Source organism: Balaenoptera musculus, chromosome 10 (genome assembly GCF_009873245.2).
Source record: "Balaenoptera musculus isolate JJ_BM4_2016_0621 chromosome 10, mBalMus1.pri.v3, whole genome shotgun sequence".
NCBI classification, from domain to species: domain Eukaryota; kingdom Metazoa; phylum Chordata; class Mammalia; order Artiodactyla; family Balaenopteridae; genus Balaenoptera; species Balaenoptera musculus.
In genome coordinates, this window is record NC_045794.1 from 41,296,929 (window position 1) to 41,324,205 (window position 27,277).

Sequence of the window (27,277 nt, forward strand, 5' to 3'; positions counted from 1 at the left end):
GCAGAGATCAGGCCGGTGAGCTCTGGTGTGGGCACACTTCTGAGGCGTCCTGTACCCCCCTGCCTGGGGAATTCAGCCTGCAAACATTCTGCCCCTGGACTTGTTCCTCTGAAAGACCAACCCCGTCATTCCAGCAGAGGAAAAAAATGCTTTAGTTCTAGCCCAGCCTTGGGAAGACACATTTAGATGCGGGAGGAGCTAAGAAAGCATGGCCAGGCCTAATTTAGAGCAGCAGTTCATCAGCTTTTTCCTGCCGTGACACAGGACAGATGGTGTCCTCCTGCATATCCACTGCCACGGACACGCCCTGGGTTATATGCTACTCCCAGGGCACCAGCCACGACCCACTTGTCTCTCCCAAAAAAGAAAGCATATCTGAACACAAGGGCTTGAGGGTAGAAACCCATATCTGTCTAATTTATTGAACTATAAGTGATTGAATCCTTTACAAACTCTGGTACTACTTCATTCTTACTGAAAACTTGTTTACAACACCCCTCTCAAGTGAGCTCGTCATCTCATTGAGACAGGTTGATAACCCTGAACTTGAGCGCGGAGCCTTACCCTTGGAGACGTAGTCTCTCCCGGGAGGCTGGGGCAGACAAGGTGCCCACCTGCTTCCTCATCCTCCACCACCCTCGAGCACGTTTGGTTGGTCAGGATGCAGCGGCGTGGGGTAGGCGGGAGCGGGCCATTGGACACACAACTGCCCTCTCACTGGCAGAGCTACCAAGAGGGCGCCCACACTGGCTTTGTAGGGCCTGGGAGGGAGCAGCTGCAGGCAGGAAAGGAAACACAGCATGCCAGAGGAAGCGAGGCTAGGCTCTGCACCAGTGTCCGACAGAGGTGGTGATGTGCCCTCGCCCGGCAGTCACTTCTTCAGGGTTTATTGTATGAGGTGCAAAGGAGGCAGCTCCTAGAGACCTGGCGCTGTAAGGACAGGAGTTGTGAAAGGAGGGGGTGGCTGACCCCTGTGACTTGTGTGTGACCCTTTAAGTCTAGTCTACACAGCAAGTCTGGGCTCATCTCAGCAAACCTTGCAGTGCTCTCCTGATCCCCTACTGAATTCCAGGGGAGGCCCAGCCACAGTGAGGCTGGGAAACTCACTTAACAGCTCGGATGAGATGCCAACCCCCAATGTACCATAGCTACCCTCTCTGAAGGCAAAACCCAGCCTGCTCCAGGGGTATTCTTAGCTCAGAAGCGGACTGGGGGGATTGCTTACACAAACACGTGGTCTAAGACTCTGGACAAAGTTAGATTTCTCCTCCAGTATCCAAGACTTCAAGTTCCAAAGAAAATTAGAGTTAAGTCACTTTCCACAAAGAGACCTTCCAGGGCTGCCATCAGCTCTTTCTGGATCTTGGCTTTTTTTCCCCAGGGCCTTGCTGTCTGGCTTCTTGTTTAACTTGCTGCTTCTGAGAAGGGCCCAGGACTGGGGGGGGGGGGGGGGGGGGGGGCGGTGAGTGTGAGGACAAGAGAGAGTCAGCATTCCTTTCCTCATTTTCCCCCGAGTGCCTGCTTAGCTGGGCCGGGCGATTTTCCAGGCTGCAAGCTCTCTTAACCACACCATTCTGATGTGGAGATGGCCACGGACAGAGATCAGATTAAAATCTGGGAGGATGGCCTTATTGACTAAGTTCCCAACCTGCTACAGACCCAGGTCAACTCCAGGACAGCTAGAGTTCACTGTTGCTTCCTTCCAACATGATTTACAAAAGAAAAGGTTCTGCTTCAGGGCAATTTTCCACCCTCCCAAAGGAACCCGGGAGAGATGGGAGAGGAGATCCCATGTTCTGGCCCCAGGGCTGTGGAAACCTTCTGACCTTGAGGTCCAGGCAGACATGGAGTCTGACCTTCTGAGCAGCACATCACCCTTTTCAGAATTGTATGTGTTGGGTTCTTTCAGGGGACAGTGTACCTGCAGGCAGAGGGTGGGGGGGCGGGGTGGGGGGGCGGTGAGGCTGTGTTTCCGCTGCACTAGCCGCCGTACCTGCCAGAGGAGCAAAGGAGGAGGGAGAGTGGAAAGCGAATGCCGTGGAAAACAAGAGCTAATGGCCAGTGGTCCTCAGAGGCTGCTGCAGCCCTGCCCCAGAGAGGGGAGTTTCCGGTTCCCAACCAGAATTCACCCTTCAAAGACCACATTAGCAAAGTGCTTCTTCAAGTGACACCACAGATCCCCTCCCTTGGCGTGACCATCCCCAAGCCTGGAGGTCTCAGGCGGGCCCCACTGCCCTCCCCAGGATGTGGACGATATGGCAGGAGGGGGAGGGGGCTGAAACACAGGCGCACAGTGTAGTCTCACGACCCAGGACAAACACAGCCACGCGTGGCAGAATGACAGATGCCGCAGGGTGGTGGCTGCAGCCGGGTGCCAAGGGAAGGTACAAAGTGCTGGAACACAGGGCTGGGGGCTCAGCCCTAAGGGATCTGAAAGACATTCAGCTTGCTGGTGTTCTTGAGCGTCTGGCGCCGGTTGCAGAACCAGACCCGCACGACCTCCCGGTCATAGTTGAGCTCCTTAGCAATCTCGGTGATCTCCTGGCCTGTGGGCAGCGGGTTCTTCTCGAAGTAGGCATTAAGAGCCTCTATGGCCTGGGGGGTAAAGGAGGTGCGGCGCTTGCGTTTCTTGGAGGGCTCGCCTCCCACAAACTCCATCAGGTTCTGCTGGCCTTCCTGGTTCCGGAGTTCAGCTTCATTCAGCCACTTCTCCAGCACTGGCTTCAGCTTCTGCGCGCTCTTGGGCGTGATGTCCAGCTTCTCAAACCTGCAGGTGACCCAAGCCCAGGAAGGAACAGTGAGAGTGTCTCACTCCCCACACCGGGCGTGAGCGCTCTCCACAAGGGGCTGCTCCTCTTGGGGCTGGTGGGGCTGTGCTCAGTGTTCCCCTCACCACCCCCGCTAAAACCCCCTGGCTCGGCCAAGCCCAGACTCCTCAGACTGTCCTGTATCCCAGGTCATAACAGGGAGACCATTCCCATGGCCTCGGTTCAGTAGTGCGATGATAACAGGGCAACTGCTTTAGTGTGAGCACCATTCCAGAACTTTCATATCCAAATGGGTGAGGTCCTTTAAGGAGTCATCTTGAGAGGCCTCCAGAGATGCCAAACGGATGTCGTAAGTACTGTCCTCCTCCAACTGCAGCATCTCTAAGTCAGAATACTCTTTCTGGCTGAGCCCGGATGTGACTACAGAATTCCCAACATGGCACGGTAGTCTAATAGTCACTCTAGTGTAATCTATAGAATTGGCAGGCAGATGAAACCTTTTGGCCATCCCTGAACCGTGTGTTTTTTCGTGTTTGAAACCCTCGGCTATCCTTCCTTTATTTCTTTTGTTTGTTTGTTTGTTTGTTTTTGGCCATGTAATGTGGCTTGCGGGATCTTAGTTCCCCGAGCAGGGATCGAACCTGGGCCCCTAGCCGTGTCCTAACCACTAGACTGGCAGGGAATTCCCTACCCCTCCTTTAATACCGGCACCAGAACCAGTCTGTACGCTGCACACAGAAAAATCAGCTACATCACTTTATAGTCATGCCCCAAAAGAGGGGGAGATGGGAGCATGATAGGGGTGATAGTGGGTTATAGTTGAGAACCAAGCCAGAACTGAAGTTCTCGCTTTTGTGACTAATTTCATAAGCTGTACTCCTGTCCCTCTAGGATTCCTAAATGGATTAGGATCCTGGTTTTCCCAAAAAAGACAGTATAAATGCTCAGGATTGGGGGCTAAAGTTCAGAGGGCCCCCAGAAAGACTTTGGCTACTCTAGGTGTTCATGTCTACCCTTAGAACAGCTTTCCTTGTCCGGAAGAGGGCAGAAGCCAGGGAGAATATGGAAAAGGGCCAGATACCTGGGCCCCTGTGAGTGCCCTGACCTTGTCCAAGGCAGCCTTACTCACCGGCAGATGGCTGACTGGCTGTAGGCTGGGCCTTCCGTCGCGGTCAGAGCCTGACCCACCTGGGTCTGTGTGAGGCCCAGGGATAGCCGCCGGATCTTAAAGTTCTTGGCAAACTCCCGGATCTCTTCTAAGTTGATCCCGTCCTCATCCAGACTCGGGGTATGTGGCTCTAGGCCAGAGGAAGGGGGCAGGGGTGTGTGTAAGACAGACAATCATCACTGCTTATCTTGCCCATTGGCCTAGCCTGGTGCTGTAGTGAGGGATAAGGACATTTGACAAAAGGCCTATGTACCCTTAAGACCCTCATCACCCCTGTCCCCAAGACAAATAAGACTTGGGGGTAAGGGGCCAGGACCAATGTGCATAGAGGTAGAGGCCTATTTTCAAGTTCTTCCGGCTCTAACTGTTGACCCTCCCCCATTCTCCCCAGCCTGGCCCCAAGCACACCTGTTGGCCATCCACACTCCTCAAATACTGGGTGAGAGACCACAGGGGAGACAGCCAATGGCTTGGCTCCTCAGAGAGGCAGCCAGACAGCTGGCTAAGCAGCCTCCACCATCCTCATGCATAGAATCCAGCTCCACAGAATGAGAATAAGAAAGCCAGTTCCTGGCAATGGGCCTGTGCCCTTCCCCTGTGGACTCCAGGAAGTTTATTAAGGAGAGCGTCATCTAATGAGGTCAGCGTGTCCAAATAAATGCCTCTCCCCTTCTCCACAACCTTCTCTAGAAGCCACTTACTGGACACCAGCTGGCTGACAGTAGGGGTCTCTGAGCAGGTGATCGGGATGGGAGCAGAGGCAGCTGGCTTGGCCGCTGGGGCTGGGCTGGCGATGACCACAGCTGGCTGGGGCATGGCTGCCGGGGGCTGGATGGGCTGCACCTGCGAGGAGAAGAGCCAACAAACCCCACTGCCCGCCTGCCTGTTTCGGGGGGGTAGAGTCTCTGGTGGGGCCAGAGGCAGGGCAAAAGTGGGCACGGAGGGACTTCCCTGGTGGTGCAGTGGTTAAGAATCCGGCTGCCAATGCAGGGGACACGGGTTCGATCCCTGGTCCGGGAAGATCCCACATGCCGTGGAGCAACTGAGCCCGCGAGCCACAACTACTGAGCCCGGGTGCCACAACTACTGAAGCCACGCACCTAGAGCCTGTACTCCGCAACAAGAGAAGCCACCACAATGAGAAGCCTGCGCACCGCAAAGAAGAGTAGCCCCTGCTTGCTGCAACTAGAGAAAGCCCACGCGCAGCAACGAAGACCCAACACAGCCAAAAATAAATAACTAAATAAATAAATTTTTTAAAAAGTGGGCATGGAATCTTCACTCACCCAGCACACTCTTACCTGTGCCCCATCAAAAAGCAAGACTAGAAGCTATGCATTAGCACCCACCCAATGATAATGACCTCCAAAATAAGCATAGAACGTGCCCCACCAAGCCGGGGCCTTGTTGCTGCCTATGACCCGGGCAGGTCAGAGGCTCAGAAAGGTTCAGCACACCTGGTCAAAGCCCCAACAAGTGTCTGCCCTTGAGATAACTGCTCTCAAATCTCTGCCCTCAAAGGAGAAATCTAAACCTGATTCTAGAGCCTCCAGGTCCCAAATACCCATTAATAGGGAACTGGCAAATGACTTCTGGGACCTCTCTACATTAAGATACTGTGCAGCCGTGACAAAGAATAAGGTTTATCTCTTAACTGCTGCCATGGAAAGAGCTCTGAGTCACAGTGCTAAGTGAAAGGAAAAAAAGTAAGGTGAAAAACAGTTTTTATGGAATAATTCCTTTAAAAAGACATATGAATTTCCTGGAAAAAAAAAATCTTGAGGCATATAAAGCAAACTGTCAACAAAAGTCATCTCTGGAAGTAGAGTTGGAAGGGATTTTTACTTTTTGACATCACACATAATGTTGGAGTTTTTATAAATAACATGTACCGTATTTATAATCAGGAGAAACTATAAATATATGAAATTAGTATTTTTAGTATGATTTTTTTTAAAGCTTCCTGAAAGTGCAGATTTCTTTTGGATGGGTCCTGTTCCCTGAATTCTACCTCCTGGTAGCTTCAAGTCATTCCCTCGTCATCCCCAGGGCCTTGTTCAGAGCTCCTTGTCTCTGGCTAGAATTGTTTAAGCTGTCTCCTAACAGGGACGATGACTCAAGTCTCACCACAGTCCAATTCTTGGCTCCACCTGGATAACGGAGGGAATTTTTAAAATGCAAATCTAATCAGCCACTTCCCTGCTAAAAACCCTCCCGCGACTCCCTACTACCTAATATTAGTGATGACAATAAAAGCACCATTTTTCAAGTGCTGTGTACCAGAGTATAAACTGCTTTATGTGTAATCTATCCTTTAACATTCATAACCTTCTGAAGTTGGTACTCTTATCACCTCCATTTTATAGATGAGGCTAAGAGGTTATTCAATGAAGCTGGGAAGCTACATACCACTAACTTGTTAGAGATGTGAATTCTTGGACGCCACTCCACACCTACTAAATCAGAGGCTCTGGGGTGGGGCCCGGGAATCTGCATCCCAGCAAGCCCTCCAGGTGGTTCTGCGGCACACTCACGTTTGAGAACCCCTGCTCTGGCACACTGTACTTCCTGCAATTCTGTGGAGGTAGAATACTCTCTCATCCAACTCATCCCTTTAGATTAGTTCAGTGTCCTAGTCTACGAAGCCTTGTCAAACTCCCCAGTCTGCTGAGAGCTCCCTTCTCTGGGTTCCCAAAGCACCTTATCCTGCCCCTCTCATAGCCTTTGTCACGCTGACTTATAATTTTCTCTGATGCTGGGCTACCTAAGGTTAGGAAGGGCATCTTATTCATCTCTACATCTTCAGCACCTGGTATATAGTAGGCACTCAAAAACTGCTCCTAGAATGAACACATAAATGAATAATCAATGCCACAGGGCAGGGCGGAGGGGTGGAGGGATGAAGGGGTGAAGAGGGAGAGGGTACAGAACGAACCTCCCAGGGCCTTTCTAGCGATTTGTTCACCCTGGAGCTGACCGAGGCCTAGTTTACTTTGACCACCCCTGTCTGGCTTTCTCAGGGTGCTATTGACCTCTGAGGGCACATATACACATGTTCGGTGTGCGTAGGTAAGGGGTCGGGGGACGGTGGTGCTGCTTTCCCAGGCAGAGAATGCGTGGACTCACGTGGACCTTCTACCCTGGAACCTCCCCCCGCTTTGGGGAGGTGCCCTGCTTTCCCAGGGGCTTCAGAAAATAGTGTCGTCCTGCTCACAGTCTGGAGGGAGGCCACCCATGCCAGACAGCACTGCCTGCCCCCATCCCCCAACCCAGCCCTTGTACCTCACTCTTAGCGGGGGACTCAGGAGTGCTTGGCTTCCGGACAGCCACGGGAGAAGGCAGGGGGCTGCTGGCCAGGGCTGCGATCACCTGGCCCTGGGCGTTCAACAACAGCTGGGGGGTCACAGCCTGGACCTGCAGGCTTTGGGCTGGTGCTGGGGCCGCCATGCTAGCCGAGTTCACTACCCACGGAAGTGTTCCAATAACCTGGGAGGAAACATAGGGACCCCAAGTGTGAGGGCAGCGCCCAGGTCCACCCCCAACCCAAATCCCCACGTTGGCAGGAAGGGACTTAGACAAATCACTCAACCCCTCTGGGCCTGTTTCCTCACAAGAAAGTGAAGGATTCACACTCTAGGGGCCGCTTCCTTTATTCTCTCTCCAGAGCCGTGGTGGGGCAGGAACAGGTCTGCATGTGCATTCAGACAGATCTGGATGTGAATCCCTGCTCTGCCACATTTTAACGGTGCGGCTTAATTTCTCTGAACCTCAGCCTTCTCCCCTGTAAAACGGGAATAAACATCTCCACCCAGTAGGTGTGTACTCAAAAAGAAGTGGGATAATGTATGAGAAAGCACCTGGCACAGAGGCTGGTCACAAAGTGAGTGCTCCATCAACGGAAAGCCCCAGCTAGAGTGAGGACCACCAGGGCTGGATGGCGGCTATGCCCCTGCCTGGCCTCAGCATCAGCAGAGCGCTGTCACACAAGGGGTATGAACAGCAGCTTGTCACCCTAGTTGAGCTCCTACGACCCTCAGCCCAAGTCCTGCCCCTCCTCCACGGCCAGCATCTCCACTAGCCCCCACCCCTCAGCCTGGCTTTGACCACTTGCCTGTCCCTGAGCGCTGGTGAGGATCTGACTGCTGATGCCCGGCATGCTGGGAACGGCGCTGGCAATGACCGGCGTTGTAGTGAGGGAGCCCAGGATCTGGGTCTGTCCCCCCAGGGAAGCAGCACTGATCTGTGGGTGGAGGAAGAGCCTTGCTCAGAGGCGATGGGGCGAGAAAGAGCCCAAGGCAGAGGGAAGAGGGCTGAGGGTACTGGGGCGGGGGGTATGGATGCTGGGCAGATGTAAGTGTGGGCTGCAGGCCCAAGTCCACCAGCTGAATAGTGTCCAGGGCCAGGGGTGCAGGGGGTGAGCAGGGAAGGGTGGGGCCGCAGTCATGGAGGAGTACCTCTGGCTGATCTTTCGGGCTAGCCCTGGGAGAGCAGAAAGGCCAGACTGGAGGGGCTGATGTGACTAGTGTCACATCTAACAGCCTCTAGCTCCACCTTAGCGACAGGCTCACGAGTTTGCAATCCCCAGACATCATCCCACCCTCCAAGGCTGGTCCAGCGGTTCAGGTTCTGGAGGATGTGCCCAGCCCTCTTGGCAGAGGTTGTCTGCTCTTGTCTGGGACGGATGGGCTGGCAGCTGCAGGGGAAGGCCTCAGAAGGAGCCCATCTCTGCCGAAGTGTTGGAAGAGAGCCATGTTCAGGGGGCTGGTCCTCCACCTCCTTCCTCCCCCGAGGGAAGGGTCAGGTTCACCCTTGGCCAGAGATTCGGTCCATCCCCGTTTAGCCCCTGGTGAGGGCAGCAGCTTACGATTCCTGGGCTAAACGCGAAGGCTGCAGGCTGAACGGTGATCTGTGGGGGGCTGTCCGCTGGCTTGGGGGTGGGGGCAGTCGCGGTGGCAGCAGTGGGTTGCGGTAGAATGGCAGGTGTGGTCTGCAGCAGCGGCTGGGGCTGGATCAGCGTCTGGGGCTGGGCTGGCGGTCGGGGCCGGGTGGGCGAGGAGGCCTGGGCCGGTGGGGCAGCTTGAACAGGTGCCGGGAGAGCGGCATTCAGCACGGCAGCTGCTACGGAGCAAGGCAGAGACAGAGGTGCTCAAACGCCCAGCCGTAGCCCAGGGAGGCTCCAATCCCAAGGGATCTGGCACGAGAACGAGGAGGGGTTGGGGCAGGGGGGACAGGCAGCTGTGATTCACTTGATCTTTGCGGGGGCGGCACATGCCAACTTCTCTCATCCCCCCTCCCTTGGGCCTGGAGAGGTGTCGATTCAAAACCAGAAGTTGAATCTTCTTGCAGTCCTTCTCAGGAGGCTGGTCACGGGGTGAGTTCTGGCGTAGCGGGGAGGGGCAGTCTCAGAGAGTTGGCTGAAGGAAGAGAGGCCTGCTGGGCCAGCATGGTGCCATGGCCTAGAGTCCCGAGGTGGTGCAGCAGCTCTGTGGCTGGGGGCCTGGGACACCAGATCCAGACTCCAGGGCTGTCGCCCTGGGAGGGCCGCGGGTTTGGAGTCCGACATGGCAAGCACACGTGCAGGGATGGTAGTGTAAGGTGGTGGGGAGCCTGGTGCGGTCCTGGGGAGAGTTGCCGTTACCTTGGAGACCGGCTAAAGGTGGCTTGAAAATTCCCCCCGTGGGAGAAGCAGCGGTCAGTCCTGGGAGGGCAGCCACGGTTGCTGTAGGAATTGTCCACACGGCCAGCCCCTGCTGACCAGCCACTTGACCTGCAATACTGATGGGGATAAGAAGAGGTTGAGTAACTGCCCCTGCTGGAACCATAACTCCTGTCAGAACTGTGGCTAAGTTTTCCTGAGTCAAGACCTGCAAAAGCAAACGAGATTTCAGAAAGAAAAGAAAAAATAAAAAATCAACATTGACAGCGCAAACACTGGGTCTCTCAGACCCAGCTGAGCACACACAAAGCATTCTGAGGGCAGTGGGAAAAGCCCGCGTGAGGGCGGGGAAGAGACAAGCCCTAGCTGGAGGCCCAACCCCGCCCGAGGGGGCACCTGGACTGGACTATCCCGCCTTCAGAGAAGCAGCCCATATCAGGGACAGGGCCCAGCCCTGCTCAGGGACCGGAAAGGGTCATAGGCCTCTCCCACCACGGTCTGCTGCCTCCCAAGCCTTCCCTGGGCCCTTGCCCACAGGACCAATGCTTTGTGGCCAGGAAGCAGGGGGCAGGGGCTGGTGGAACCAAGTGGTCAAGACCCACAGGGGTCTCCGGGAAGTTCTGATGGAGGACAATCCTGATGGATGCCTTGGAGAACTGTGCTTGCAGTGAAAGGTCACAGGGAGCTCAGCATGCCTGGAGGCCCCTGGAGACAGCTTCTCACTGAGCTGGGGCTGCCCCTGGCTCTAAGTGAGGACCAAAAATCCATTAACACTTCTAGGCATCCCCTAGAGGGGCTGACAAGGGTATTCACTCACTTAGTCATTAGATGACTTGAAGGAGTTAATGTAATCTCTATAATCCTTCCTGGACCCAAAGAGATTACCTGGCAAATGCAGATCTACTTTTCCCAGGGGGCCTGATCTGGGGCAGGGGAGAGGCCAGGGGTACCTAGTAGGAGACTCCCTCCCTCAAGCCACAGCCCCTTCCCTGTCCTGCCTCATGAAGCTCCCAGATCCCATGGCCAGCCCATGTTGGCTATCCCATGCCTTGCTCCTGCCCACTGCCCTCTGTCCAGCTCCCTGGGGTGGCCCTTACCTGGGGGGCAGCTTGTACAGCCAGTGGCGTCAGGGTCTGCGATGCCTGAGGCTGGCATGGGGCTTGGCTGAAGGTGGCAACGGCAGGGGCAGGGCTCGGCGGTATCCCCGGGAGTGACTTCACTTCAAGTGGCATTGGGAGAAAGAGGGACAAGGAGTGAGCCTGGGTGAGTGTGACAACCCTCAGCCCCACGTTGTATTTCTGCATCACCCGAGGCCAATCACTGGCCTTCCCTGGCCCACAGAGGCAGCTTCCCAAAAGCTACGGGTAGTGAGAATAGGAGGCTGGAGAACCCTGTGCCAGACCTGGAAGGTAGGCCACCCTCTTCCCACATGTGGATGAAGGAAATGCAGACCCAGGCACAGCTGGGTATCAGTCTCTCATCTCCTGGCTCTGTAGGATGCTAGGACCTATCACAGAATCAGTAGTAGAAAGGAACATGTGTCAGGGAGAGAAGGAGCTAGAATCAATGGGATTGACTGGCTCATCCAGCAACTGGATCACTGTTCACCCTACCTTCAGGCTACTTTTTGGATGCAGGTGCTGGCTTGGGGAAGGGGCAGGACTCCTGTAGGGTGAAGTCTTGGAAGTGACATGTCTTGGCCACACTCAGGATTACAGGGGCTCTCCAGGCCAGGCAGCTTTTCTTCTTGCCATTCCCTGAGGTCTGAAGTCTGGGTGAGCAGCTTCTAGGAAGTTCTAAAGGAACTTCCCATGCATTGGAGCTTAGTTAGGTACTGGGACCCCTACCAGGAAACCTCTTTAAAGCCACACAACAATGCGGAGAGGGGTTATTATTTAATATATGGTGAGACATTAAAGAGAATCTAGGTGTTGTGTGTTCGACCAGATCAGTGGTTTCTTTTTTTTTTTTTAATTTTTTTTTTAATACAGCAGGTTCTCATTAGTTATCCATTTTATACATATTAGTGTATATATGTCAATCCCAATCTCCCAATTCATCACACCAGTGGCTTCTTAATACTGACTGGGTATAGGTTTCCAGGTCCTAGACTAGGCCTACTGAGTCAGAATGTCCAGGAGTGGAGGCCAGGAACCTTTTATCTCTCTCTTTTTCTTTTAAGCTCCCTTGTGATACAGCACACAGACAAAGTGGGAACCACTGAACTAGATAACCTTCCAAGCCTGCATTCCCAGCCTGTGTTTTAATCTGGAAAGGCACCAACCTAAGTAAGGACTAGACTGTTTACAGTATATAATTTAAAAATCCAGATTGCTTAAAGAATGAAAGAGAGAAGCAACGACCACAAAAGCCTTATAAAATACTAAAGAAAACAAAATGGCAGATTTATGTCCACTGTGAAGGGGAGATACATTTCTAACTATCGGAAAAAAAAAAAATCAGAGAAGATAAGGATAATCTGAACCTCTGGAAATTTAAAAAATAGTTTGCTTGACAAAGTGTAATGAAACCTAAAAAGGAAAGTGAGGAAATGGGAATGTGATAAACACGAGTGATGGAAGCTTACCATCTGTATAGTCATTTCATTAGGATATGCTATATTTCCAGAGTAGGACCATGGGCCCTAGGGCTTGCCTACATTGAGGGTTTTTGTAGCTTCCTGCTAGACTGCTTTTCAGGAAGACTGAACCAATTTACAGCACCATCAACAATGTACCTGTTTCTCCACAGCACCGCCCAGTTTAGGTTTTGTCACTGTTTATTTATTTTTCTGGCTAAATAGGCATAGGTGGTACCTCATAGCCAATTACTTTTTCTCTCATTGATAGCAAGATTTTGTATTTTTCCACGTGATGACTTCCTCCTATGTAAACAATTGGCTTCTCTTCAAAAGGAATCTGGGTGGACTACACCTCAAAGAAAAGTAAAATGAAAGGGCCATTCAAAGCAGCACTGTTTATGACAATAAAAAATCAGAAAGTTTGATAATAGCCAAAACCAGAATCAGATGAGTGAATCTGTCAATAAAGGACATGGAATATGAAATAATATGGTGGTAAGTGTCATGCTACTTAGCCTGCCCTCAGGGGCCACACCTATAAAAATATGTATGTGTGACAAGGTCTGGGTAATAATTTAGAGTGACACAAATCACTAGATTCTTTTTTCATCCTGAAAAAGTTTCCTATTACTCAGTTTTATTTTGTTTTAAGAGGAAACACTTCTCAATATTGCATACACAGAAACGTTCCATCAAAGCCACAGTTTAAGCTGGCAGCTCCTTAGGAGGTACCATCAACATACCTCCCTTCCCTGCTTGACAATGACTGAAATTCCTTTATAAAGAAGACTTTGGTGAAAAGCTTAAGTATACAAACCTCTGGAAGAAGATACACACTACCATGAACACTCATGCTAAGGTGTAAATAATTGATCTCTGATCAATTCCTGAGAGCAGGTTTTGGATAAGGAGCAGAATTAAGGCGCCAGAAGAAATGAGATACGGAAGATGGATAAAAGGGTAAAAAAAGGAAGTTAAGGCACTGTGGATAAACCTGGAAAGAAATGGAAAGGGTGGCCGAGATGGAGAATCCTTGTCTTTCCCGCCTGCTCACCAGGGCACTGGCCCATGGGAACAGGTGATGGCTCATCCTGGCCTCAACAAGGAAGTAGAACATTTCCAGGCTAGGGGAAAATGGTCACGTCTCTTGTCATTCCTTTACTCAAAAGGAGAAAAGATAACCCGGGTCCCAAATGGATCTGCACACCGATTTGCGAGTAGAGCGAGGGAGGTGAGATCTGGCAGGGGTTTTGTTAGAGAGTTGCCTGTTCTCTTTGCTCTCTTCTTGTCTCCTCCTCTTGGCCCACACCCTCTCCCCCAACCACATCTCCAATCTAGGGAAGGGGTGAAGTTCAGCAGAAAGCAAGGGGAGATGAATCATGGCTTTCTGGGGGCATTGGCAAGGGAGGCCCTGGGCTTCCTGCAAAAGGAGATGTCTATTCTATAAGGTGTTAATGAGGAAAGTCGATGAAAGGGTGCCCTGTGCCCAGAGAGCAGCGCCTAGGACCAGCCCCAGCTTCTAGAACAGCCCAGGCTGTCTCACAGCTGTACTGCAGGCTCATTAGGGGAGACAGTGTGAGTCAATCAGCCACATACCTTCCACATGCAGGAGATTCAAACTCATGCCCTGAAGTCATCTTTGGAGAATAAGAGCACAAATAAGCCCACCAGGCTAGACTCATGCCAGCCCAGCTGGGAGTGAGGAGCTGGGATTCTACAAGGCCCTCCCTAACACACATATCCTTAGCCCAAGGTGTGTATGATGGCCTCCCACCCCCAACTCCTGGCACCGCCCAGCTCCACCACAAAAGGTACTGATTTGGAAGGGCTGTCAGGATCCTGAAGGCTTAGTCCTCTCTGCCTTGAGCTTGAGGGTCTGGTTTAGACCTGGGAGCCCTCTCCGAGGTTAATTCATTCCCCTCACCCTGACCCATCCCAGTTTAGGTCTGTAAGTGACTGAAACTAGAACTAAAGTTCCGGGGATGAGGAGTGGCCTAGGAGCTGACCAACAGTACAGACTGTGACCAGAGACTGTCCAGTAGACGGGAAGACAGTGAGACCCTAAAGCCACCTAGCCCCCTCCGGCTTCATGCTGGCTCTCCAGGGGGAACACAGGAAGGGACTCAGGCGGAGCAATGCCACGTGGGCGCAGGTAGCCTCATACCAGTTGCCTCTGCGGAGGAGTCTGGGTTGTCTGGCCCAGCTTCACCGGCTTTGGCGGGGCCTCCGCTCTGGGAGCCCTCAGCGGCCACACCTTCCAGTGCTTTGCCCTCTTCCTCAGCAGGGATCTGGGCATCCACTCCAACCTCCAGAACTCGGATGGTCTCATGGCCTGACATCACGATGACCTGCAAACAGAGGACGGGGGACACTGCTGGGGGGAGGGGGCAGATCAGCCCTGGGGAACCAGAGCTCTAGGTACGGCTGAGGGAGAGAGGAGCGAGCACGTCAGGATGCAGACCTCCTGTCTCAAGGACTGTGTGCTCTGTGAGAATTCCAGAGCCTGGAGCAGACTGCAGCTCCCTGATTCCAGGGAAGGAGGTACTAGGAGAAAGAAGGCCCTGGGGTGACAGGGAGAAGGGCCTGACACAAGCTAGGAAAAGTCCCACAGAGCCAGACCACTTGGGGACATTTCTATTTGCTTCCTCTCTTGGACTCAGTTCAGGGAGTGGTAAATGGCCTCTCCCACAGCCTTGCAAGGTCGTCTTCTTGGCTGCTAGGATATTGGAGTGTGATTACGATGGCCCCTAACACCATATCCACAGCGTAAGCTGGGACAAGAAGCAAGTCCCTCTTCACGTCCCTCGAGTCATTAGAGGAGTGGAAAATGAATGCTCCACGATACTGAGTAACTTTTTAAGCTCATGGTTCCTTTATTTCCAAAACTCTGGAGTACGGGCCAAGATTTCCCTCCAAGCCAACTTCCTGAAGCGAGGGTCAGGAATCCTGAAGACGTGGCCTCTCGCTGGCCCTCTTGGACTGGAGCTTTGTACCCTGTGGGCCTGCAGCTCCAGCGTGCCATCTGCTGTGGGCGTGCTCCCACCTGGAGGGGAGCCCCCATGCCCAGCAATGCAGGCAGCCCCTGGGCCTCCTCGGAACACTGGGTCTCCTTTCCTGCTCAAAGAGCCAGCACTCAGCGCTTTACCTCCAGCACTGACATGCTTCCAACTGGGCCATTCAAGAATCAGGGACACCCGGTACGTTAAAAAGCTCTGGGTCAGGCCTTCCCTGCGCTCCGCCTAGGCCTGAAGCCACTCCCACAACTCGCTCCTTAGGCCTGAAAACTGGATCCAGCCAGAGACTGCTGGAAAAAAGCAACAATGTGACCCATCAGGGGAGTATGAGTGCAATAACCCCCCAAGCAGTTCCCTTTCTGACTCAAACTTGACCTATGAAGGACTTTACTCCCATCACATTTTAAGAGGTGTTAATCTTTTTTCTCCTTTTAAAAATTACATAAGTCGGAAATTCCCTGGCATCTCACTGCCAGGGGCCTGGGTTCGATCCCTGGTTAGGGAACTAAGATTCCATAAGCCACGCTCTCAAAAGAAAAAAAAATTACATAAGTAATAAAAGGTCATTGCAAGAAAAATTAGAAAATGATATATAAGCAAGAAAAAAAGTTAATTCCCTGATATCCAAATCTTTCCCCATGTTAACTTATACATATTTTCACATTTTAATTTCACTTTTTAAAGTCACAGCTTAAGTCCCCAAACCCAGCCCCTGAGAAATCCTAGCTGGCAACTACATCTGGATGGGTAAAGTGACGATCTGGACGGGTGTTTCTGGCAAGAAACAGACAACGAGGGGCTCTATGGAGTTTTCCTCCTTGCCCACACCCCTTGGTCCATCACCCTCACTCCCCCGCCTCTTCCTGCCCCAGAAGATACCTGCTCATTGACAGTCAGAGATGAGTCTGGCCCGGCTCCAGGATCCATGGTCACTTGTCAGGGTGGGGTGGGGCTGGCCCACACCTACGCATCCTGCAGGGTGAGATGGGATGGGAAAAGCAAAGGCTGATGCGACATAGTAATAAAATTTCCATGCCATCTCAAAAAGTCAGAAGTAGAATGGAAGGAAGAGAGAGAAGCTAAGGTCTCCCAGGTATGTCTAGAAGTAAAGGAAATAGGATTCTAAGGATTTTAAAACTAAAGCGTCTCACTTCCTACAGCATCCTAGGAGAACCTACACTCAGGAGGAGCGAGGGTGACAAGAGGAAAGAGGGGGCCAGGCATCTTTCCCTGAGAGTTCCCCAGTCCAGTGGGAAAGAGCAGACCCAGTAGAACCCAAGGTGACTTTGACCCAGACTCTCAGAACCAGACACAAGTGAGGAGCACACTGGGTATCAGAGCATTTCTCAGGGGAGGGGTCTGAGTGGACTTCCTGAAAGAGATGGTAAAGATAGGAATAAATTAAAACAGTTGTCTCAAACTAATGTGTCTGATTATCACCTGGAACACATTAAACACCCCTACCCCGATTTCCCCAGACCAAACATCCCCAGAGTCTGATTCAGTAGGTGGGTGCCCCTAAATCAGCACTCAGGGGGATTCTGTGGCAGTGGTCCAAGAACCATCCTGGCCTTTAACATGGGAGGCAGGACAACATCTCAGATGGTGCAGCAGCTGCCACATGCAGTGAGACAGAGTGAAACAAGCCCTTGTGAGAAACAGGTGGTCTTGCTGGAGCCACAAACCATAGTCACAAGAAACAGAGGTAATAAAGGGGACAACTAGTTTTAGATACTTATATAGAAAAGAGTAAATTAACCTCTATTCTGAGTGTCCACTGTGCTAAGCATTTTATGGAACACTAATTCACATTCTTACTCATGCCAGCTGGGGGATGGGAGCATTAGGATCACCATGTTACGGATGAGGACACTAAGCTCGGAGAAGCGTTCTGGATTCCTCACCTTTCTCTTCCTCTTCCTCTTCTAGCCCTGGGTCCGCTTCGTTTGTTTTCCTTTTTTTGTTGTTGTTATTTTATTAATTGAGGTAAAATTCACATAACATCAAATTTACCATTTTAACCATTTTAAAGTGTACGACTCAATGGAATTCAGTACGTTTACAGTGTTGTGCAACGATCACCACGATTTAGTTCCAGAACATTTTCATCATCCAAAAGGAAATCCCATACCCATTAGCGGTTACTTCCTTTCCCTGCCAACCCCCAGCCCCTGGCAACCACGAATCTGCTTTGTCTCTGTGGATTTGCCTATTCCCAATATTTCATACAAATGGAATCATACAATATGGGGCCTTTTTGTGTCTGACTTCTTTTACTTTGCAGAATGCTTTCAAGGTTCATCTGTGATGTAGCATGTATCAGTGCTTCATTTCTTTTCACAGAAAAGAGCCGTGAAAAAATTCCATTGTATGGGATCTCGCACTCTCTGGGGAAGGCAGAAGCACAGGTAAACCAAGATTTCATTTCCAAGATGGAAAGTCCATCAGACTCAGCTGTGACTATACCCAGCGCTCCACAGGTCCGTGCCAATCCATCACCTCCCCACACAAATAGTTCAAGAAAACAATCTGTGAGTGCAACACTTAGAGAACGATTAAGGAAAACAAGATCTTCATTTAATTCCCATAATTAAATGGCACGGTAAAGTGTCTTAAAGTCAAGAATGAAAAAAACAATCATTTTGACCCACCTTCTAGAGTAATGGAAACAAAACCAAAAATAAACAAATGGGACCTAATGAAACTTAAAAGCTTTTGCACAGCAAAGGAAACTATAAACAAGACGAAAAGACAACACTCAGAATGGGAGAAAATATTTGCAAACGAATCAAGGGACAAAGGATTAATCTCCAAAATATATAAACAGCTCATGCAGCTCAATATTAAAAAAACAAACAACCCAATCAAAAAATAGGCAGAAGACCTAAATAGACATTTCTCCAAAGAAGACATACAGATGGCCAAGAGGCACATGAAAAGCTGCTCAACATCACTAATTATTAGAGAAATGCAAATCAAAACTACAATGAGCTGCCAATGCAGGGGACACGGGTTCGAGCCCTGGTCTGGGAAGATCCCACATGCTGCGGAGCAACTGGGCCCATGAGCCACAGTTACTGAGCCTGCGCGTCTGGAGCCTGTGCTCCGCAACAAGAGAGGCCACGATAGTGAGAGGCCCGCGCACTGTGATGAAGAGTGGCCCCCGCTTGCCACAACTAGAGAAAGCCCTCGCACAGAAACGAAGACCCAACACAGCCATAAATAAATAAATAAATAAATAAAAAAAAAAAAAAAAGAAACTACAATGAGGTATCACCTCACACCGGTTAGAATGGGCATCACCAGAAAATCTACAAACAACAAATGCTGGAGAGGGTGTGGAGAAAAGGGAACCCTCTTGCACTGTTGGTGGGAATGTAAATTTACACAGCCATTATGGAGAACAGTATGGAGGTTCCTTAAAAAACTAAAAATACGGCTTCCCTTGTGGCACAGTGGTTAAGAATCTGCCTGCCAATGCAGGGGACACAGGTTCGAGCCCTGGTCTGGGAAGATCCCACATGCCTTGGAGCAACTAAGCCTGTGCACCACAACTACCGAAGCCCGTGTGCCACAACTACCGAAGCCCGCGCGCCTAGAGCCTGTGCTCTGCAACAAGAGAAGCCACCACAATGAGAAGCCCACACACTGCAAAGAAGAGTAGCCCCTGCTCGCCACAACTAGAGAAAGCCCGTGCGCAGCAACAAAGACCCAACGCAGCCAAAAATAAAATAAATAAATTAAAAAAAAACAGTTCCACTATATAAAAAAAAAAAACTAAAAGTAGAATTACCATATGACCCAGCAATCCCACTACTGGGCATATACACAGAGAAAACTATAATTCAAAAAGACACATACACCCCAATGTTCATTGCTGCACTATTTACAATAGCCAGGTCATGGAAGCAACCTAAATGCCCATCGACTGATGAATGGATATAGAAGATGTGGTACATATATACAATGGAATATTACTCAGCCATAAAAAGGAACGAAATTGGGTCATTTGTAGAGACGTGGATGGACTTAGAGACTGTCATACAGAGTGAAGTAAGTCAGAAAGAGAAAAACAAATATCGTATATTAACGCATATATGTGGAATCTAGAAAAATGGTACAGATGAACCGGTTTGCAAGGCAGAAATAGAGACACAGATGTAGAGAACAAACGTATGGACACCAAGGGGGGAAAGTGGGAGGGGATGGTGGTGGTGGTGGTGGTGGGATGAATTGGGAGATTGGGATTGACATGTATACACTAATATGTATAAAATAGATAACTAATAAGAACCTGCTGTATAAAAATAAATAAATAAATAAAATTTTTAAAAAATCAGATCTTTTCAGAGAAGCCAGCATCTTTAGCAGAAGAAAACTGGAATTTCAAGAAAATTTTAAACACATAGTGAGGTAGAAGAAAGTACACATTTGAAAAATACTTTTAAGAATATCGATGCAAGTGAATCTAAATCACTGGATACTGGGTCACGCAGAGGTCTCCAAAATGATTTTGTGAATGAGAATTCTTCCCAAACAAGGATTAAATGAAGAAAAAGTAAAATCGGTGGAGATTCAGGAGAAAGAAGACCTTCTTCAGAGGCTAAAACTAGTCAAAATGTATCACTCAAAGAATGACCTGTCCCAGTTACAGCTGTTAATAAGGAAGTGAAGAAGTTGTAGGCAGATGTTGCTCTGTGAGCTGCAGTCAACTATGTCTGAAAAGAACAAGAAACTGAGTCTCACCCATTTGATAGATCACTATGTGTAAGTTGATAAATTTCTACACTATAACAGAAATGAAGAAGAATTCATAAGAGTTTCATTCATAATTTTTTCTCCAGAGTATGTTTGAGAATGACAACATAATAAAAAAGATGCTTATACATTTTAAAGAGAAGGTATCAACCACTAGAGCTTAGAGAAAGGTATCCTGATGAAAGCCAATTTAGGAACTCTGTTATTATCTAAATGTAAATCAAGTTCTAAAATGAAAATTCAGTATTTTGGATAAATTTGCTGAAGGAAACAGCATTTAAATAAATATGAAAAATGTTAATAATGATTAAAAAATAATTTGGACAATCCTGGAAGTAGTTTTAATACACTGTTTTGTTTATTGTGGTAAAAAAATGTTTTATTGTAAATGTTAAAAAACAGTCTAACCTGGTGAATGTCTAAACCAAAATGGGTCTAAAAATGCCTGCCTCTCTCATTTTATGAGCCTTGTTTCCATCCATTTATCACATATTTCCATCTGGATGGTCTAGTAGATAATTAAACTCATATGTCAAAAAAAATTCCAACATATAGATATGCCATATTTTGTTTATCCATTCATCTGCTGATGGACGTTTGGGTTGCTTCTACCTTTTGGCTACTGTGAATAGGGCATCTATGAATCTTTGTTTTTGTTGCAACACCTGTTTTCAATTTTGGGGTATATACCTAGGAGTGCAATTGCTGGCTCACCCTAGGGGTTTTAGGGTTTTCACCCCAATGACTGTGGTAAATAGCACATCTGGATGGCCTCCTTTCAGCTCATGATGCCATGCAGTGTCCACAGCCTGACAGCAGTGAAGAGAGATGATCAACTGTCTGTTTTAAGAGAAGGGGCTCTTATGATCACCCCAGCAGTAGAACTACAGTACACACATAGATCATGGTTAAAGCTGGGACAGGAAGCAGTGCCCAGCCAGAGCCTCCTCCTTTGCCTTCTTCTTTTTTTTTTTTTTTTTAATTTTTAATTTATTTTTGGCTGTGTTGGGTCTTCATTGCTGTGCGCGGGCTTCCTCTAGTTGCGGCGAGTGGGGGCTCCTCTTCCTTGTGGTGTGCGGGCTTCTCATTGTGGTGGCTACTCCTGTTGTGGAGCACGGGCTGTAGGCGCGCAGGCTTCAGTAGTTGTGACATGCAGGCTTCAGTAGTTGTGGCACACAGGCTCAGTAGTTGTGGCACATGGGCTTAGTTGCTCTGCGGCTTGTGAGATCTTCCCAGACCAGGGCTTGAACCCGTGTCCCCTGCATTGGCAGGCGGATTCTTAACCACTGTGCCACCAGGGCAGTCCCGGGATTCAGACTTTTAACTCAGACTCATTTCTGTGCTTTTTTTTTTCATTTCTGTGCTTTTAATCACTTTACACTTAATATGTCTGAGGTTTTCAAGGTGTAAAGTATCTTCTCATTATAATCATTTTTGGGGGTGGAGTACTCTGCGTGTATTGAAAGAATGGCCGGTTAAGCTGGAATGAGTTTTACTGGTATTCACGGGAAAGAGAGTCACATTTGTTATGGGAAATTACCTTTCAAATTTTTGACATAATCCTCTCCAGCGAGGTTGTTTGTTGACATCAGCATCTCCATCTCTACACCACTTTTACATTTAAATTGTGCACCTACTTACCTCCTGCAGAGCTGCCATCTAAAAAGGCCACAAGGACAGGAAGCAGGAGATTAGTATAGATTGGTAGCTGGGGCTGAGCTGGATCATCCAGATAATGCTCCCAAGATGGTCTCACCCAGTCTGACAATCACCAAGTCTAACTCTCCAGCTTAGACCTCACCTGGGAACTTCAGACTCATATATCCAACTACCTACTGATTGCTCACATCATCTCCTACTCAACATGTTCAAAACCAAACTCCTGATTTCTACCCCAAACCTGTTCCATCTGCCTGTAGCCTTCCCCATCTCAGCAAATGGCAGCTTCATCCTTCCACAGATGCTCAGGCCCCAAACCCTGCCATCATCCTTGCCTTCTCTCTTACATCTACCTATACATCTAATAGTAACTCCTTCAAATCGTGTTGGCTCTCCCTTCCAGTGCGCCCGGAATCCCCCCACTTCTTATCACTACCACCGTGGTCCATGCGGATGTAGTACCTGGTGTAAAGAAGCATGAGACGACCTCCCCTCCTGCCTTGTTCTTAAATCGTCAGTCTCCAGGCAGGTTGCTACCTCTTTCAGGTTTTCATTGTCTGATGGATTTTCTGCCTATCCTCCCGCCCTTCTCCATTTCTGGCCCCAGGACATAGATTTCCCTTCCCACCTGCTGAAAAATAATCATCATCAATAGTTTATTGGTCCTGGGATAAACCATAATGGAAAAGAATATAAAACAGAATGTATATGCGTGTATAACTGAGTCACTTTGCTGTACAACAGAAATTAACACAACATGGTAAATCAACTATAATTCAATTAAAAAATAAATTTAAAAAATAGTTTATTGGAACCCAGCCCCTTTACACATAGTATTACAGTGAGCACTCTTTGGAGACAGACTTCTGGGTTCACAACCTCAGCTTTGATATTCACTATCTGTTGGACTCGGGTCAGATGATTTAACCTCTCTGCCTCAGTTTCCTCATCTGTAAAAATGAGAGTAATAACACCTACTTCATAGGGCTATTATGAGGACTGAATAAATTAATGCATGTAAAACGTTTAGATCCATGCCTGGCACATAGTAAGTGCTCAGAAGATGGTAGCTATTATAAAAATTTACATACATTATCTCATTTAAGTTTAGTATAGCAGTTAGGAACCTAGGTTCACCTCTCAGTTTCACCATTTCTTAGCTGTGAGGCCTTGGACAAGGACCTAGCCTCTCCATGCCTCAGTTACCATATTTGAAACGGGGATAGCTAGCATTGTAGTAAATTGTATAAGGGTTCAATAAATGTTAACTATTGTTGTTCAGTTTTGACACCAGCCCCATGAGACCACAGAGCAAACACATAGTGAAGCTTGACCAATTGTGTCACTGTCTGCAGGTGGGCGGATTACTTCTCTGTTTTTTCAGGGATAAATAATAAGAGAGCTTATCTTGGAATTATCATACAAAGCACAGATAACAATTAGCTATTACGATCCCCATTTTTATTGATGAGAATGTTGATGATCAAAGAGAGGTAAGGGCATAGGCTTAGGAGAAAAACCTAAAACAAATCCCAGCTTGGTCATGAGATAGCTGTGCCATCCTGGGCAAACGATTTAACCTCTTCGAAGTTTCATTTCCTTATCTTTAAAATGCTGATTAAATGGGCAAGACTTGTGGGGTTGTTATGATGATGATATGAGATCTGTAAGTAAGATGCTTAACATGGTATTCTTACTATGATCCTCATTTTTATCTATAGGAAGATGGAGGTTGAGAGAGGTCAGGTGACTTGCCCAAGGGCACAGAAGAGTCTGTGGCAGATTCAAACTTCAAGGCCACATCCTGCTCCAGATTCCTGTCCTCCTGACACCACACTAAGCCTCCATTCAGGAAATGGGAGGAAGGCTGACGGGGGCTGCTCTGGCCCCCAAGGATCAGGACACACTGGAAAATGGAAGCTCTCAGTTCTGCTCCAGACTTAATTTATTAACTTCCCTCCCCACACCCCGATTCATGGACAGAGATAAATGACTTGCCAAGCTATTGGTAGACCGGCTAGGCACACACATGGGCCAGAAGGAAAGGAAAGGGCAAAAGATAGGAAAGTAGTGAACAACCTTATTTCTCCTTTCCCAACCTACCACTTGTAATCTTACACATATATAGTCAAACAGTAAAGACTAGTTTAATAGGACACATTTAGATTTAGTTTCTGCCCCCATCCCCTTGTGCCCAAACTTGATTCACTGAGGCAGGGGGAAGGGAGGGGGCAAATGAAACGTGAAAAATAACAAGTAGGTATGTTCCCCCACTAGACTGTAAGGACCAAGAAGTCATATCCACTTATCATCATATCCCAGAGTCTAGTATAATTCCTGGTACACAACAGAGGTTAACGAATATGAGCTGAAAACATAAATTATGATATCAGATCATATCATTTAGCCTGCTCATATTTCCTACCTTCTCCTCAAAACACATAGCCTATTTCAAATTTTGTGCCCTCATTCCCAATGCTAGGCCTGCTTAAAAACGATTTCAAAGAAGTAGTATTAAGTTCTGGAGAACCCCAGTCACACTCGCCCCTTCCTAACGTGCCGGTCCAGCTCCTCATTCCCAAGCCATCCGTCATTTGTCCAGTTTCTCCCGAGTCCCACTCCATCTGTGGCCTCACTGACCCTCATTTTGACACAGAAGGAGCTTGGGGTTTAAAGGCAGAAGACCCACATTGAGTACTGCTTCTGTTTCAGGTAACCCCTCAAAGCCTCAGTTTCCTTATCTATGAAATGGGGCTAAATTATAGTACCTACCCCATTGGCTATTGTTAAATCGATAACATTTATGGAAGGCTCTTAGAACAGGGCCTGGCACACAGCAAACACTATGTAATTGCTTTAAATTGAAGTAAAGCATGCATATAGAATGTTTTTAATTGTAAAGTGTTATAAAAAATGTGTAAGATAATTACTATGACTTTATAGTGAGTAAATCTTAGGGAAGGGGGATATGATCTTGTCCCAAATTCCTTCATAATGCAGAGAATCCTTAGAGAAGCAAATTTCTTCTGACTCATTTCTTAATTGCTAGGTAGTACCTCCAAGAAGAGAATAGCCTATCTTTCTCTCTCTCTCTCTCTCTCTCTCTCTCTCTCTCTCTCACACACACACACACACACACACACACACAGTATCACTCTATATTATCTTGTTTGTTTTCATATTTATGATCTGCCTGTCCCCACCTCCACCCCCAAACTGGAATTAAAACTCCAAGACAGGGGAAGTTCTGTCTGTATTGTTCAGAACTGGCATAGAGTGGATATTTTTGTTGCACTAATGAACAAATGAATGAAGGTCTACCGCAGATATGCAAAGAAGTACCAGGTCACAGAAATACCACGCTGAGAACCAACCTGGACTTCAATCAAAATGGAATATACAAAATTATTCCTCAGAAGGCCCTGCTGGTCAATGGTGGCTGCCTTAGATTATCAAGAAAAGGGAGGTGGGATATTGTCTATGAACAATTGAAGACCAGCCTTTTACTTTTGGAACAAGGAATATGGAAGAGCAGATTCTAGCTCTCTACAAAGAGCTTCTTTTCATTTGCCCACGAAGGCTGCCCGACCGCGTTTTAGTTCCCCCCCAAGCGCCCGCACCGGAGGCTGTTCTGTGAAGATTTGGGGCTTCCAATGACAAATGAGTAGGGGATCCCAACGCTAAAGTGGAGGTTACAAGGCACCCTGGGGCTCCCCCGGCCTTGCCAGGTGAGAATGCCCAGGGAAGCACATTTCAGGCCCATTATGATGACTATTTATTAATAATAATATTGTTACTAAATATTTATGAAGTGCTCATGCTCAGCTATACGGTGACACTCCCACCACTCCGCCACCCTTCCAGCAGCACCCAGGTCCCCAACCCCGAGCCCCACAGTCCTCCCGGTGCATTGTGGTTGGAGAGAATTGTGACAGGTAGCTCTGGCCGCCTCAGTCGACCTTAACTGCTGGGAACCCAGGCGTCCGGGTCCTCCAGTGGGGCGAGAATCCATTCGCGGTCGCCACGGGGTCTTGGAAAAACGTCCCCTTGGTCCGTACCCGACCTGGGCTCCAGGAGCAGAAATGGGGAGGGGCCAGGTCCAAGCTCCCCACGGGGTCCACCTGGCGGCTGCCCCCTCCTCTCCTCGGTCCGGACCAGCCCGCAGGCAGGCGAGGGCGCGGTCCCCGGGGTCTCCGGTCCACAGCAGGCGGCCGCTAGCCATCCCACTCCCAGAGCTCCCCGCCGCTCCGGCCCAGCATCCTGGAGCCCCAGCCCCGCGGCATTTTTTCTCTTTATCATAAATATATAAATTATGCTAATTACGGGCATTGCATATTAACCAAACCCGAAACCTCCCCTGCCCGGCCCCCTCCCCCTCCGTGCAAACCCCTCCCCGCCCCGGACCCCGCTACTTACCGGAGCCCGAGCCGCCTTCGCCCCGGGTGCCCGGCGTCCACCGATTAGAGATTCATCTCACAGCTCGAGCCAGGGGGCCGGGGGCCGGGGCCGGAGCAGCCGCCGCCCGCAGACAAAGAAGCCAGCGCGGCTTGGCTGGGCTCGGCTCGGCCCGGGAGCCGGTCTGGACCCGCCGCCGCCCCCGGGCCCCCAGCCCGGGATGGGCAGAGCCGAAGGGGACTCAGCGGGCTGCGCTGGGCGGAGAGGGGACGGGCGGGAAGCGAGAAGGGGGAGCGGTGTGGGGGGCGGTCAGGTATATATATATTTTTCTCCTCTCCCCCCCTTCCACGGCCCCCCCCTCCTTTTTCTCCTACCCCCCCTCCCTTTTTCCCTCCTTCTGCTACTTGGATTTTTTTAGCTGCTGCGTCATGAGCATAATTTATGCAAAGAGCTTTGCCGCATGCTGCACCGCGCGCGCCAGCCGCCGGGGGCGGCGGGCTGGGCGGGCCGGCGAGGAAGGGAGGGGATCTTGGGAGCCGAGAAAGAGCGATTGGGGCGGGGAGCCGGGGGGCTCAGACCCTTGCCACCCCGGAGGCCTCACAGGCTCACTACCCGGACAGGAGTGGAAGGCCGGTGGGGCGGGTCACGCAGCCCCCTCCGAGGTGCCGGTTGAGGTCGTTCCATTTTGGAAGGTGCGAGAGTGGGAGCGGGAGCACGGGAGTCCGGACTGGGGACCCTATGCCACATTCCCGTCAGCCCAGGATTGGGGCCGTGACTCCCAGCGGCCACCTTTCCTCTCTGGGTTAAGTCAGTTGCCCTCCTCAACGCTGAAAGTCAAGTCCATGTCCATTCCCAAGCCCCAGGCCGGGACCCCACTGCGAGAAAAGGGAGGGAACGCAGACATCGCTCAGCCAGGGCCTAACCAACCTTCTGAGCAGCTGTGCCCCAGCTCCATCTCACGGAGGGGACCCTGGGCCTGAAAGCTCCCTCACCCCCACCTCAAGAGCAGTTGTGGGCTGTCTTGACCAAAGACAGCTTGCCTGCTTTCTTGACCACGTAGACTAGGAAATGTAAAATATAGACAAAGTTCTGTGGCATGGAGAAAAGACAACGTTCTGCTTTGGCGGTAGTGATGGCGAGGAGGGTTTGGTTTATTTAACAGAGGCTCTTGAAGGTATGGAAAGGGGAAGGGATAAGACGAGCCACCGTTTGGGGCTGAGGGTAAGTGGACGGAGAAGTAGTTGACACATGAAAGAGGAAGGAGCTGGAAGAACAAAG

At 49.7% G+C, this 27,277-nt stretch overlaps 1 protein-coding gene and 1 pseudogene across 4 annotated transcripts; one reads left to right on the top strand and one right to left on the bottom strand.

The window, feature by feature from the left end:
- Nucleotides 1–389: 389 nt before the first annotated feature.
- On the bottom strand, nt 390–26,332 carry POU6F1 (POU class 6 homeobox 1). 4 transcript variants are annotated; one of them, XM_036866600.1, is made up of 13 exons: nt 26,021–26,332; nt 22,067–22,235; nt 21,486–21,604; nt 16,067–16,159; nt 14,338–14,521; nt 10,690–10,811; nt 9,575–9,800; nt 8,801–9,054; nt 8,048–8,176; nt 7,219–7,422; nt 4,638–4,779; nt 3,898–4,066; nt 390–2,767 (listed from the first exon to the last, which is right to left on the bottom strand). In XM_036866600.1, exons 4-13 carry the CDS (start codon nt 16,112–16,114, stop codon nt 2,422–2,424), a joined length of 1,824 nt encoding a protein of 607 aa, XP_036722495.1. In that variant the 5' UTR covers nt 16,115–16,159; nt 21,486–21,604; nt 22,067–22,235; nt 26,021–26,332; the 3' UTR covers nt 390–2,421. The 4 variants fall into 4 exon arrangements, with proteins under 4 accessions (XP_036722495.1, XP_036722496.1, XP_036722497.1 ...); XM_036866601.1 differs by lacking the exon at nt 22,067–22,235 and having other exon boundaries at nt 21,587–21,604; XM_036866602.1 differs by lacking the exons at nt 21,486–21,604; nt 22,067–22,235 and having other exon boundaries at nt 8,801–9,051.
- On the top strand, nt 17,519–20,203 carry LOC118902369 (annotated as a pseudogene).
- Nucleotides 26,333–27,277: the final 945 nt, after the last annotated feature.